This window comes from Lampetra fluviatilis, chromosome 71 (genome assembly GCF_964198595.1).
Source record: "Lampetra fluviatilis chromosome 71, kcLamFluv1.1, whole genome shotgun sequence".
Lineage (NCBI taxonomy): Eukaryota > Metazoa > Chordata > Hyperoartia > Petromyzontiformes > Petromyzontidae > Lampetra > Lampetra fluviatilis.
Window position 1 is genome coordinate 3,168,743 of NC_136345.1, and position 15,844 is coordinate 3,184,586.

The 15,844-nt window shown below is 55.5% G+C and overlaps 1 protein-coding gene across 1 annotated transcript in view; it reads left to right on the forward strand.

The window, feature by feature from the left end:
- The window catches only part of LOC144952949 (uncharacterized), a 79,413-nt gene extending 65,950 nt beyond the window's left edge, over nucleotides 1-13,463 (forward strand). Inside the window, exons 10-11 of the mRNA XM_078883436.1 lie at nucleotides 10,881-11,148; nucleotides 13,435-13,463. Coding sequence (XP_078739562.1) covers nucleotides 10,881-11,148; nucleotides 13,435-13,463 — 297 coding nt within the window. The remainder of the gene's footprint in view (nucleotides 1-10,880; nucleotides 11,149-13,434) is intronic.
- Nucleotides 13,464-15,844: the final 2,381 nt, after the last annotated feature.

Genomic DNA, 15,844 nt, shown 5'->3' on the forward strand with positions numbered 1-15,844 from the left:
GGTGGTGATGGTGGTGGTGGTGATGGTGATGGTGGTGATGGTGGTGATGGTGGTGGTGATGGTGGTGGTGGTGATGGTGGTGGTGGTGGTGATGGTGGTGATGGTGGTGATGGTGATGGTGGTGGTGGTGATGGTGGTGGTGATGGTGGTGGTGGTGGTGGTGATGGTGGTGGTGGTGATGGTGGTGGTGGTGATGGTGGTGGTGGTGGTGATGGTGGTGGTGATGGTGGTGATGGTGGTGGTGATGGTGGTGATGGTGGTGGTGGTGGTGATGGTGGTGATGGTGGTGGTGGTGATTGTGGTGGTGATGGTGGTGGTGGTGGTGATGGTGATGGTGGTGGTGGTGATGGTGGTGATGGTGGTGATGGTGATGGTGGTGGTGGTGGTGGTGATGGTGGTGATGGTGATGGTGGTGATGGTGGGGGTGGTGTTGCTGGTGGTGATGGTGGTGATGGTGGTGGTGGTGATGGTGATGGTGGTGATGGTGGTGATGGTGGTGATGGTGGTGGTGGTGGTGGTGATGGTGGTGATGGTGGTGGTGGTGGTGGTGGTGGTGATGGTGGTGGTGGTGGTGATGGTGGTGATGGTGGTGATGGTGGTGATGGTGATGGTGGTGATGGTGGTGGTGGTGGTGATGGTGGTGGTGATGGTGGTGGTGGTGGTGGTGGTGATGGTGGTGGTGGTGATGGTGGTGGTGGTGGTGATGGTGGTGGTGGTGATGGTGGTGGTGATGGTGGTGATGGTGATGGTGGTGGTGGTGATGGTGGTGGTGATGGTGGTGGTGGTGGTGGTGATGGTGATGGTGGTGGTGGTGATGGTGGTGATGGTGATGATGGTGGTGATGGTGGTGGTGATGGTGGTGGTGATGGTGGTGATGGTGATGGTGGTGATGGTGGTGATGGTGATGGTGGTGGTGATGATGGGGGTGGTGGTGATGGTGGTGATGGTGGTGGTGGTGATGGTGGTGATGGTGGTGATGGTGGTGGTGATGGTGGTGGTGGTGGTGATGGTGGTGATGGTGGTGGTGGTGATGGTGGTGATGGTGGTGGTGGTGGTGATGGTGGTGGTGATGGTGGTGGTGGTGATGATGGTGGTGATGGTGGTGGTGATGGTGGTGATGGTGGTGGTGATGGTGGTGATGGTGATGGTGGTGATGGTGGTGATGGTGATGGTGGTGATGGTGGTGGTGATGGTGGTGGTGGTGGTGATGTTGGTGGTGGTGGTGATGGTGGTGATGGTGGTGATGGTGGTGGTGATGGTGGTGATGGTGGTGGTGGTGATGGTGGTGGTGATGGTGGTGGTGGTGGTGATGGTGGTGGTGGTGATGGTGATGGTGGTGGTGGTGATGGTGGTGGTGGTGATGGTGGTGGTGGTGATGGTGATGGTGGTGGTGGTGATGGTGGTGGTGATGGTGGTGGTGTTGGTGGTGGTGATGGTGGTGGTGATGGTGGTGGTGATGGTGGTGGTGATGGTGATGGTGGTGATGGTGGTGGTGATGGTGGTGATGGTGGTGGTGGTGGTGATGGTGGTGGTGATGGTGGTGATGGTGGTGATGGTGGTGATGATGGTGGTGATGGTGGTGGTGGTGATGATGGTGGTGGTGATGGTGGTGGTGGTGATGGTGGTGGTGATGGTGGTGGTGGTGGTGATGGTGGTGGTGATGGTGGTGGTGGTGATGGTGGTGATGGTGATGGTGGTGATGGTGGTGGTGATAGTGGTGGTGATGGTGGTGGTGATGGTGGTGATGGTGGTGGTGGTGCTGGTGGTGATGGTGGTGATGGTGGTGATGGTGGTGATGATGGTGGTGATGGTGATGGTGGTGGTGATGGTGGTGGTGGTGGTGGTGGTGATGATGGTGGTGATGGTGGTGATGGTGGTGATGGTGGTGGTGGTGGTGGTGATGGTGGTGTTGGTGGTGGTGGTGTTGGTGGTGGTGATGGTGGTGGTGGTGATGGTGGTGATGGTGATGGTGGTGATGGTGGGGTGGTGGTGCTGGTGGTGATGGTGGTGATGGTGGTGATGGTGGTGGTGGTGATGGTGATGGTGGTGATGGTGGTGATGGTGATGGTGGTGATGGTGGTGATGGTGGTGATGGTGATGGTGGTGATGGTGGTGATGGTGATGGTGGTGATGGTGGTGATGGTGGTGGTGGTGATGATGGTGGTGGTGGTGGTGATGGTGGTGGTGATGGTGGTGGTGGTGGTGGTGATGGTGGTGGTGATGGTGGTGGTGGCGATGGCGGTGGTGATGGTGGTGGTGGTGATGATGGTGGTGGTGGTGATGGTGGTGATGGTGATGGTGGTGATGGTGATGATGGTGGTGGTGGTGATGATGGTGGTGGTGGTGATGGTGGTGGTGGTGATGGTGGTGGTGATGGTGGTGGTGGTGGTGATGATGATGGCGATAGCGGTGGTGATGATGGTGGTGGTGGTGGTGATGGTGATGGTGGTGGTGATGGTGGTGGTGATGGTGGTGGTGGTGATGGTGGTGATGGTGGTGATGGTGGTGATGGTGATGGTGGTGGTGATGATGGTGATGGTGATGCTAATGATCGTAACGCTGATTAATATGATGGTGATAATGCAGTCTGAATTAGATTCTGGAGATTCGTAATGACCGTGTCAGAGACGCTGAGAGCCTGGGTTCAACACCGGGTCTGGGTGTCCCTCTCAGGGGGTTCACGATGGCCGTGTCAGAGACACTGAGAGCCTGGGTTCAACACCGGGTCTGGGTGTCTCTCTCTCTCTCAGGGGGTTCACGATGGCCGTGTCGGAGACGCTGAGAGCCTGGGTTCAACACCGGGTCTGGGTGCCTCTCTCTCAGGGGGTTCACGATGGCCGTGTCGGAGACGCTGAGAGCCTGGGTTCAACACCGGGTCTGGGTGTCTCTCTCTCTCTCAGGGGGTTCACGATGGCCGTGTCGGAGACGCTGAGAGCCTGGGTTCAACACCGGGTCTGGGTGCCTCTCTCTCAGGGGGTTCACGATGGCCGTGTCGGAGACGCTGAGAGCCTGGGTTCAACACCGGGTCTGGGTGTCTCTCTCTCTCTCAGGGGGTTCACGATGGCCGTGTCAGAGACACTGAGAGCCTGGGTTCAACACCGGGTCTGGGTGCCTCTCTCTCTCTCAGGGGGTTCACGATGGCCGTGTCGGAGACGCTGAGAGCCTGGGTTCAACACCGGGTCTGGGTGCCTCTCTCTCAGGGGGTTCACGATGGCCGTGTCGGAGACGCTGAGAGCCTGGGTTCAACACCGGGTCTGGGTGCCTCTCTCTCAGGGGGTTCACGATGGCCGTGTCGGAGACGCTGAGAGCCTGGGTTCAACACCGGGTCTGGGTGTCTCTCTCTCTCTCAGGGGGTTCACGATGGCCGTGTCGGAGACGCTGAGAGCCTGGGTTCAACACCGGGTCTGGGTGCCTCTCTCTCAGGGGGTTCACGATGGCCGTGTCGGAGACGCTGAGAGCCTGGGTTCAACACCGGGTCTGGGTGTCTCTCTCTCTCTCAGGGGGTTCACGATGGCCGTGTCAGAGACACTGAGAGCCTGGGTTCAACACCGGGTCTGGGTGTCTCTCTCTCTCTCAGGGGGTTCACGATGGCCGTGTCAGAGACACTGAGAGCCTGGGTTCAACACCGGGTCTGGGTGTCTCTCTCTCAGGGGGTTCACGATGGCCGTGTCAGAGACGCTGAGAGCCTGGGTTCAACACCGGGTCTGGGTGTCTCTCTCAGGGGGTTCACGATGGCCGTGTCGGAGACGCTGAGAGCCTGGGTTCAACACCGGGTCTGGGTGTCTCTCTCAGGGGGTTCACGATGGCCGTGTCGGAGACGCTGAGAGCCTGGGTTCAACACCGGGTCTGGGTGTCTCTCTCTCTCTCAGGGGGTTCACGATGGCCGTGTCAGAGACACTGTGAGCCTGGGTTCAACACCGGGTCTGGGTGTCTCTCTCTCTCTCAGGGGGTTCACGATGGCCGTGTCGGAGACACTGAGAGCCTGGGTTCAACACCGGGTCTCTCTCTCTCAGGGGGTTCACGATGGCCGTGTCGGAGACACTGAGAGCCTGGGTTCAACACCGGGTCTGGGTGTCTCTCTCTCTCTCAGGGGGTTCACGATGGCCGTGTCAGAGACGCTGAGAGCCTGGGTTCAACACCGGGTCTGGGTGTCTCTCTCAGGGGGTTCACGATGGCCGTGTCAGAGACGCTGAGAGCCTGGGTTCAACACCGGGTCTGGGTGTCTCTCTCTCTCTCAGGGGGTTCACGATGGCCGTGTCAGAGACACTGAGAGCCTGGGTTCAACACCGGGTCTGGGTGTCTCTCTCTCAGGGGGTTCACGATGGCCGTGTCAGAGACGCTGAGAGCCTGGGTTCAACACCGGGTCTGGGTGTCTCTCTCAGGGGGTTCACGATGGCCGTGTCGGAGACGCTGAGATCCTGGGTTCAACACCGGGTCTGGGTGTCTCTCTCAGGGGGTTCACAATGGCCGTGTCAGAGACGCTGAGAGCCTGGGTTCAACACCGGGTCTGGGTGTCTCTCTCAGGGGGTTCACAATGGCCGTGTCAGAGACGCTGAGAGCCTGGGTTCAACACCGGGTCTGGGTGTCTCTCTCTCTCTCAGGGGGTTCACGATGGCCGTGTCAGAGACGCTGAGAGCCTGGGTTCAACACCGGGTCTGGGTGTCTCTCTCTCAGGGGGTTCACGATGGCCGTGTCAGAGACACTGAGAGCCTGGGTTCAACACCGGGTCTGGGTGTCTCTCTCTCAGGGGGTTCACGATGGCCGTGTCAGAGACACTGAGAGCCTGGGTTCAACACCGGGTCTGGGTCTCTCTCTCTCTCTCAGGGGGTTCACGATGGCCGTGTTGCATTGGGAGACCTCAACTCTTGCTGCTATAAAGGTTCACATTTTCCTGTCTTTCTCCCTGTCTCTCCCTGCATCTCCCTGCATCTTCCTGCATCTCTCCCTGCATCTCTCCCTGCATCTCCAAGTGTCTCCCATGGTTTCATGTTCACACCACGGCGGTGTTGTTATTGGTCAACATTCCGCTGTGTTAGACACACACACACACACTCACATCTACACACACACGTGTACACACACATTCACGTGTACACACACACATGTTTACACACACACGTACAGGCACACTCACCAAAACCTCACACACATGTATACACACACCAATATACACACACACTCACACACACACACCAATATACATACACACACACTTACACACACACGTGTACACACACACACTTACACACACGTGTACACTTACACACACACACACTTACACACACACGTGTACACACACACACACTTACACACACACCAATATACACACACACACACTTACACACACGTGTACACTTACACACACGTGTACACTTACACACACACACACTTACACACACACGTGTACACACACACACTTACACACACACACTTACACACACACACTTACACACACACGTGTACACACACACACTTACACACACACACTTACACACACGTGTACACTTACACACACACACTTACACACACACGTGTACACTTACACACACACACACTTACACACACACGTGTACACTTACACACACACACTTACACACACACGTGTACACTTACACACACACACACTTACACACACACGTGTACACTTACACACACACACTTACACACACACGTGTACACTTACACACACACACTTACACACACACGTGTACACACACACACTTACACACACACACTTACACACACGTGTACACTTACACACACACACACTTACACACGTGTACACTTACACACACACACACACTTACACACACGTGTACACACACACACACACTTACACACACGTGTACACTTACACACACGTGTACACTTACACACACACACACACACACTTACACACGTGTACACACACACACACGCACGTGTACACACACACACACACACTTACACACACACACGTGTACACACACACACACGCACGTGTACACACACACACACACACTTACACACACACACGTGTACACACACACACACGCACGTGTACACACACACACACACACTTACACACACACACGTGTACACACACACACACGCACGTGTACACACACACACACTTACACACACACACGTGTACACACACACACACGCACGTGTACACACACACACACACACTTACACACACACACGTGTACACACACACACACGCACGTGTACACACACACACACTTACACACACACACGTGTACACACACACACACGCACGTGTACACACACACACACTTACACACACACACGTGTACACACACACACACGCACGTGTACACACACACACACACACTTACACACACACACGTGTACACACACACACACGCACGTGTACACACACACACACACACTTACACACACACACGTGTACACTTACACACACACACGTGTACACACACACACACGCACGTGTACACACACACACACACACTTACACACACACACGTGTACACACACACACACGCACGTGTACACACACACACACACACTTACACACACACACGTGTACACACACACACACGCACGTGTACACACACACACACACACTTACACACACACACGTGTACACACACACACGTGTACACACACACACACGCACGTGTCCACTGCCCCATCTGCATGTCCCCCACAACTTCAACCCCCCAGTTCGCCTCTTCCAGTGTCATGACCTTCGTCATCCTCTGGCTACTGATGTGACATCACCAACATCACCACCATCACCACCATCAACATCAACATCACCACCATCAACATCATCACCATCAACATCAACATCACCACCATCACCAACATCACCACCATCAACATCACCACCATCACCAACATCAACATCATCACCATCACCAACATCAACATCACCAACATCAACATCACCAACATCAACATCATCACCATCAACATCAACATCACCACCATCACCAACATCACCATCAACATCAACATCACCACCATCACCAACATCACCATCAACATCAACATCACCACCATCACCAACATCACCATCAACATCAACATCACCACCATCACCAACATCACCATCAACATCAACATCACCACCATCACCAACATCACCATCAACATCAACATCACCACCATCACCACCATCACCATCAACATCAACATCACCACCATCACCACCATCAACATCAACATCACCACCATCAACATCATCACCATCAACATCAACATCACCACCATCACCAACATCACCACCATCAACATCACCACCATCACCAACATCAACATCATCACCATCACCAACATCAACATCACCAACATCAACATCACCAACATCAACATCACCACCATCAACATCACCATCACCACCATCAACATCACCATCAACAACATCACCACCATGAACAACAATACCACCATCACCACCATGACCACCATCAACATCATAAACATTTTCACCATCACCACCACCACCATCACCACCATCACCACCATCACCACCACTATCACCACCACCATCATCATCACCACCACCATCACCACCATCACCACCATCACCATCACCACCACCACCATCACCACCACTATCACCACCACCATCATCATCACCACCACCATCACCACCATCATCATCACCACCACCATCACCACCACCACCATCACCACCATCACCACCATCACCACCATCACCACCACCACCATCACCACCCCCCCTTCTCCTCCCCACTCTCCCCATGCCTCGCCAGTGATGCTGGACACGTCAAGATGTGTAAGTGGTGTGGTCACGACGCTCCCTGCAGTCACCACAGTGCAGAGCTCACACGCACACACACACACCTGTATGTGTGTACCTGTGTGTGTGTGTACCTGTGTGTGTGTGTGTACCTGTGTGTGTGTGTACCTGTGTGTGTGTGTACCTGTGTGTGTGTGTACCTGTGTGTGTGTACCTGTGTGTGTGTGTGTACCTGTGTGTGTGTGTACCTGTGTGTGTGTGTGTACCTGTGTGTGTGTACCTGTGTGTGTGTACCTGTGTGTGTGTGTGTACCTGTGTGTGTGTGTACCTGTGTGTGTGTGTGTACCTGTGTGTGTGTGTACCTGTGTGTGTGTGTACCTGTGTGTGTGTGTGTACCTGTGTGTGTGTACCTGTGTGTGTGTGTGTACCTGTGTGTGTGTGTACCTGTGTGTGTGTGTACCTGTGTGTGTGTACCTGTGTGTGTGTACCTGTGTGTGTGTGTGTACCTGTGTGTGTGTGTGTACCGGTGTGTGTGTACCTGTGTGTGTGTACCTGTGTGTGTGTGTGTACCTGTGTGTGTGTACCTGTGTGTGTGTACCTGTGTGTGTGTGTACCTGTGTGTGTGTGTACCTGTGTGTGTGTGTGTACACCTGTGTGTGTACCTGTGTGTGTGTGTACCTGTATGTGTGTGCGTACCTGTGTGTGTGTGCACACCTGTGTGTGTGCACACCTGTGTGTGTGTACCTGTGTGTACCTGTGTGTGTGTGTGTACCTGTGTGTGTGTGTGTACCTGTGTGTGTGTGTAACTGTGTGTGTGTGTACCTGTTAGTGTGCCTGTGTACCTGTGTGTGTGTACCTGTGTGTGTGTACCTGTGTGTGTGTACCTGTGTGTGTGTACCTGTGTGTGTGTGTACCTGTGTGTGTGTACCTGTGTGTGTGTACCTGTGTGTGTGTGTAACTGTGTGTGAACCTGTGTGTGTAAGTGTGTGTGTGCCAGTGTACCTGTGTGTTTGTACCTGTGTGTGTAAGTGTGTGTGTACCTGTGTGTGTGTAACTGTGTGTGTACCTGTGTGTGTGTGTGTAACTGTGTGTGTACCTGTGTGTGTGTAACTGTGTGTGTGTGTACACCTGTGTGTGTACCTGTGTGTGTGTGTACCTGTGTGTGTGTGTACCTGTGTGTGTGTGTGTACCTGTGTGTGTGTACCTGTGTGTGTGTACCTATGTGTGTGTGTACCTGTGTGTGTGTGTACCTGTGTGTGTGTGTAACTGTGTGTGTGTGTGTACCTGTGTGTACCTGTGTGTGTGTGTGTACCTGTGTGTGTGTGTGTACCTGTGTGTGTGTGTGTACCTGTGTGTGTGTGTGTACCTGTGTGTGTGTGTAACTGTGTGTGTGTGTGTACCTGTGTGTGTGTGTACCTGTGTGTGTGTGTGTACCTGTGTGTGTGTGTGTACCTGTGTGTGTGTGTACACCTGTGTGTGTGTGTACCTGTGTGTGTGTGTGTGTGTACCTGTGTGTACCTGTGTGTGTCTGTCCACCTGTGTGTGTGTGTGTGTACCTGTGTGTGTGTACCTGTGTGTGTGTGTACACCTGTGTGTGTGTGTACACCTGTGTGTGTGTGTGTGTACCTGTGTGTGTGTGTACCTGTGTGTGTGTGTGTGTACCTGTGTGTGTGTACCTGTGTGTGTGTGTGTACCTGTGTGTGTGTGTGTGTGTGTACACCTGTGTGTGTGTGTGTACCTGTGTGTACCTGTGTGTGTGTGTACCTGTGTGTGTGTGTGTGTGTGTACCTGTGTGTGTGTGTGTACCTGTGTGTGTGTGTGTACCTGTGTGTGTGTGTGTGTACCTGTGTGTGTGTACCTGTGTGTGTGTGTACACCTGTGTGTGTGTACACCTGTGTGTGTGTACACCTGTGTGTGTGTGTGTACCTGTGTGTGTGTGTGTACCTGTGTGTGTGTGTACCTGTGTGTGTGTACACCTGTGTGTGTGTGTGTACCTGTGTGTGTGTGTACCTGTGTGTGTGTACACCTGTGTGTGTGTACACCTGTGTGTGTGTGTGTGGGGAGCGGTAGCGTAGTGGTTACACATCAACTTCAAGGACAGTGCATACAGAGTTATGTTTTTGGTTTGCATTATGACTGCAGGTATCGTGGTCTATGCAAACATGACTCCTTGTAAAAAAATTAACCCGTAAAAACAAAGTTTTTCACTATAAATCCTTTATATGCGTGGCGGCTAGAGTCCTCTCGTCCTCTGGCTTGAGATGGCTGCCACCTATGGGTCAGATGATTGCCTGCCACCATTAAGCGATTGGTAATTAAATATAATTTATTTTTTCCTAAAAAGTGTAACATTTTGGAACAAACATTTTCACGAAAATAAATTGTCACGCACAACGAGTTCTGTGTGCGAAATGTCAGCTCGATTGGATCACGGGAAGTGGGTTTAAAAAACGACCGAAAGATTTGCACGGTCCTAAGCAAGCAAGCGAACTTAATATAAAGGATTTAAAAACTTAACCCGTAAAAACAAAGTTTTTCACTCTAAATCCTTTATATGCGTGGCGGCTAGAGTCCTCTCGTCCTCTGGCTTGAGATGGCTGCCACCTATGGGTCAGATGATTGCCTGCCACCATTAAGCAATTGGTCATTAAATATAAAAAAAAATTCCCTAAAAAGTGTAAAGTTATCGAATTTTTTTTCCACGAAAATCAATTGCCACGCACAACGAGTCTGTGTGCAAAACGTCAGCTCGATTGGATCACGGGAAGTGGGTTTAAAAAAGGACCGAAAGATTTGCACGGTCGTAAGCGCGCAAGCAAGCGAGCGAGCGAGTGAACTTAATATAAGGGATTTTTAAAAAAAGGTGTCAGTTTTGTTGCCAGATAGAAGGGTAAAAAAAAAACAATTATCATGGAATTTTATTGTTTAATATTTCTATTATTTTATTATTTCCCTCCTTAATAAATGCAGAGCTTAGTGACGTCATATTTTACTAGGAGGTCTGACTTTTCGTGACGTCACTTACGAACGCCCCCATTCCTAATAGTCCCACCACCACCGCCACCGCCACTCACCGTGCCCCCCTTTGCCCCCCCCCGCCCCTCCGCCCCGGTGTCCGTCGTTCCGTGCCCACCCCCCTCCGCAGGACGACATGCACACGGTGATCAGCCAACAGCTCAAAGAGAAACACAGGCGCGGCACCACCGCCCCCCCCCCCCACCGCCGCCAGGAGCCCCCCAGGAGCGCTGCAGCAGCTGGGGGTCCTCTCCTCCCTGTGGGGGGGGGCAGGGGGGGTAGGGGGGGCGGGGGGGGCCCCCCCACCGACATCGCCGGCGTCATCGCCGGCACTGCACGAGATTCTGCACGCCGAGGGGAAGACCTTGCTTGCGGCAATCTTCAAGAAGAGCTGAGGGGTGGGTCGGGTGGGTGGGGTGGGGTGGGTGGGGTGGGTGGGGGTGGTGGGGTTCACGACGGCCGTGTGGGTGGGTGGGGTGGGTGGGGTGGGTGAGTTGTGGTGGGTGGGGTTCACGACGGCCGTGTGGGTGGGTGGGGTGGGTGGGGTGGGTGAGGTGGGGTGGGTGGGGTTCACGATGGCCGTGTGGGTGGGTGGGGTGGGTGGGGTGGGTGAGGTGGGGTGGGTGGGGTTCACGATGGCCGTGTGGGTGGGTGGGGTGGGGGTGGGTGGGGTTCACGACGGCCGTGTGGGTGGGTGGGGTGGGTGGGGTGGGTGAGGTGGGGTGGGTGGGGTTCACGATGGCCGTGTGGGTGGGTGGGGTTCACGATGGCCGTGTGGGTGGGTGGGGTGGGTGAGGTGGGGTGGGGTTCACGATGGCCGTGTGGGTGGGTGGGGTGGGTGGGGTGGGTGAGGTGGGGTGGGTGGGTGGGGTTCACGGTGGCCGTGTGGGTGGGTGGGGTTCACGGTGGCCGTGTGGGTGGGTGGGGTTCACGGTGGCCGTGTGGGTGGGTGGGTGGGGTTCACGATGGCCGTGTGGGTGGGTGGGGTTCACGGTGGCCGTGTGGGTGGGTGGGGTTCACGATGGCCGTGTGGGTGGGTGGGGTGGGTGGGGTGGGTGAGGTGTGGTGGGTGGGTGGGGTTCACGGTGGCCGTGTGGGTGGGTGGGGTTCACGGTGGCCGTGTGGGTGGGTGGGTGGGGTTCACGATGGCCGTGTGGGTGGGTGGGGTTCACGATGGCCGTGTGGGTGGGTGGGGTTCACGGTGGCCGTGTGGGTGGGTGGGTGGAGTTCACGATGGCCGTGTGGGTGGGTGGGTGGGGTTCACGGTGGCCGTGTGGGTGGGTGGGTGGGGTTCACGGTGGCCGTGTGGGTGGGTGGGTGGGGTTCACGGTGGCCGTGTGGGTGGGTGGGTGGGGTTCACGATGGCCGTGTGGGTGGGTGGGTGGGGTTCACGGTGGCCGTGTGGGTGGGTGGGGTTCACGATGGCCGTGTGGGTGGGTGGGTGGGGTTCACGGTGGCCGTGTGGGTGGGTGGGGTTCACGATGGCCGTGTGGGTGGGTGGGTGGGGTTCACGATGGCCGTGTGGGTGGGTGGGGTTCACGATGGCCGTGTGGGTGGGTGGGGTTCACGGTGGCCGTGTGGGTGGGTGGGTGGGGTTCACGATGGCCGTGTGGGTGGGTGGGGTTCACGATGGCCGTGTGGGTGGGTGGGGTTCACGATGGCCGTGTGGGTGGGTGGGGTTCACGATGGCCGTGTGGGTGGGTGGGGTTCACGATGGCCGTGTGTGTGGGTGGGTGGCTGTGTGGGTGGGGTTCACGGTGGCCGTGTGGGTGGGTGGGGTTCACGATGGCCGTGTGGGTGGGTGGGGTTCACGATGGCCGTGTGGGTGGGTGGGTGGCTGTGTGGGTGGGGTTCACGGTGGCCGTGTGGGTGGGTGGGGTTCACGATGGCCGTGTGGGTGGGTGGGTGGGGTTCACGATGGCCGTGTGTGTGGGTGGGTGGCTGTGTGGGTGGGGTTCACGGTGGCCGTGTGGGTGGGTGGGGTTCACGATGGCCGTGTGGGTGGGTGGGTGGCTGTGTGGGTGGGGTTCACGGTGGCCGTGTGGGTGGGTGGGGTTCACGATGGCCGTGTGGGTGGGTGGGTGGGGTTCACGATGGCTGTGTGGGTGGGGTTCAGGATGGCCAGAGTCGCCTTACTTGAAGACTGGAATGATGATACACACACAGTGTGGACTAATCCCCATCTGTTCCACACACACACACACAGATAGTGTGGATTAATCCCCATCTGTTCCACACACACACACACAGAGTGTGGACTAATCCCCATCTGTTCCACACACACGGCCGATGGCAACGTGCAGTGTGCCAACCTTCACTGTAGGTCACCGCAGCGTTTGGCTACGGGAGACGAGGCTACACGGGGGATCTTTGTCTTTGTTTGATGATGTTGGTGATGGTGGTGATGGTGGTAATGATGATGGTGATGGGGCTGTGTTGTAAAATATCGCGATGAGAGTCGAAACACACATTATATATTGAAAAACGGATTGTACACACACACACAGATGATTATTATATATAAATATAAACTGTGAGCTTATACATAGTGACGAGTGTGTTTGCATGGCTCATAGCGGTGCCAAATCTGCGCTGGGGGTCTAGGAGGGCTGGTTGCGATCAATAAATTTCTCGGCCAAGGTTGTAGAGATCGCTCTCTCGTCTCTGGATGTGTCTTGATAAAGGGGGCTGTTGCTGCTGCTGCTCCTGCTGAAGGGCTATGGGACGAAACGTCGCATTGTAGTGTACGTGCAGGATCATGTGAGGTGCGTGGGTGGTTACTCACATGGGACGTGGGTGGGTGGGTGGGTAGGTGAGTGAGTGAGTGAGTGTGTGGGTGGGTGGGTGGGTGAGTGGGTGGATAGGTGAGTGGGTGAGTGGGTGAGTGAGTGGGTGGGTGGGTGAGTGGGTGGGTGGGTGAGTGGGTGGGTGAGTGGGTGGGTGGGTGGGTGAGTGGGTGGGTGAGTGGGTGGGTGAGTGGGTGGGTGGGTGGGTGAGTGAGTGAGTGGGTGGGTGGGTGGGTGGGTGGGTGAGTGGGTGGGTGGGTGGGTGAGTGAGTGGGTGGGTGGGTGAGTGGGTGAGTGAGTGAGTGGGTGGGTGAGTGGGTGGGTGGGTGGGTGAGTGAGTGGGTGGGTGAGTGAGTGAGTGAGTGAGTGGGTGGGTGGGTGGGTGAGTGGGTGGGTGAGTGAGTGGGTTGGTGAGTGGGTGGATAGGTGAGTGTGTGAGTGGGTGAGTGGGTGGGTGGGTGAGTGGGTGGATAGGTGAGTCGGTGAGTGGGTGAGTGTGTGGGTGGGTGGGTGAGTGAGTGAATGGGTGTGTGTGGGTGGGTGAATGAGTGAGTGGGTTGGTGAGTGAGTGGGTGAATGAGTGAGTGAGTGGGTGATTGAATGGGTGAGTGAGTGGGTGTGTGGGTGAGTGAGTGAATGGGTGTGTGGGTTGGTGGGTGAGTGAGTGAATGAGTGGGTGGGTGAGTGGGTGTGTGAGTGGGTGTGTGGGTGGGTGAATGAGTGAGTGAGTGGGTGGGTGGGTTGGTGGGTCAGTGGGTGAATGAGTGAGTGGGTGTGGGGGGATGGGTGAGTTAGTGGGTGAGTGAATGGGTGGGTGGGTTGGTGGGTGAGTGGGTGAATGAGTGATTGAGTGAGTGGGTGAGTGAGTGAATGGGTTGGTGGGTGAGTGAGTGGTTGGGTGAGTGGATGAATAAGTGTGTGGGTGTGTGGGTGGTTGAGTGAGTGGGTGTGTGGGTGGGTGAGTTAGTGGGTGGGTGGGTTGGTGGGTGAGTGGGTGAATGAGTGATTGAGTGAGTGGGTGAGTGAGTGAATGGGTTGGTGGGTGAGTGAGTGGTTGGGTGAGTGGATGAATAAGTGAGTGGGTGTGTGGGTGGTTGAGTGAGTGGGTGTGTGGGTGGGTGAGTTAGTGGGTGGGTGGGTTGGTGGGTGAGTGGGTGAATGAGTGATTGAGTGAGTGGGTGAGTGAGTGAATGGGTGGGTGGGTTGGTGGGTGGGTTGGTGAGTGGGTTGGTGGGTGAGTGGATGAATGAGTGAGTGGGTGTGTGGGTGGATGAGTGGGTGAATGAGTGAGTGGGTGTGTGGGTGGATGAGTGGGTGAACGAGTGAGTGGGTGTGTGGGTGGATGAGTGGGTGAACGAGTGAGTGGGTGTGTGGGTGGATGAGTGGGTGAATGTGTGAGTGGGTGTGTGGGTGGATGAGTGGGTGAATTAGTGAGTGGGTGTGTGGGTGGATGAGTGGGTGAATGAGTGAGTGTGTGGGCGAGTGAGTGAATGATTGAATGGGTGAGTGAGTGGGTGAGTGAATGGGTGGGTGTGTGGATGGGTGAGTGGGTGGGTGGGTTGGTGGGTGAGTGGGTGAATAGGTGGGTGTGTGGGTGGATGAGTGGGTGAATGAGTGAGTGGGTGTGTGGGTGGATGAGTGGGTGAATGAGTGAGTGGGTGTGTGGGTGGATGAGTGGGTGAACGAGTGAGTGGGTGTGTGGGTGGATGAGTGGGTGAATGAGTGAGTGGGTGTGTGGGTGGATGAGTGGGTGAATGAGTGAGTGGGTGTGTGGGTGGATGAGTGGGTGAATGAGTGAGTGGGTGTGTGGGTGGATGAGTGGGTGAACGAGTGAGTGGGTGTGTGGGTGGATGAGTGGGTGAACGAGTGAGTGGGTGTGTGGGTGGATGAGTGGGTGAACGAGTGAGTGGGTGAACGAGTGAGTGGGTGTGTGGGTGGATGAGTGGGTGAACGAGTGAGTGGGTGAATGAGTGAGTGGGTGTGTGGGTGGATGAGTGGGTGAATGAGTGAGTGGGTGTGTGGGTGGATGAGTGGGTGAACGAGTGAGTGGGTGTGTGGGTGGATGAGTGGGTGAATGAGTGAGTGGGTGTGTGGGTGGATGAGTGGGTGAAGGAGTGAGTGGGTGTGTGGGTGGATGAGTGGGTGGGTTGGTGGGTGGGTTGGTGGGTGAGTGGATGAATGAGTGAGTGGGTGTGTGGGTAGATGTGTGGGTGAATGAGTGAGTGTGTGGGCGAGTGAGTGAATGATTGAATGGGTGAGTGAGTGGGTGAGTGAATGGGTGGGTGTGTGGATGGGTGAGTGGGTGGGT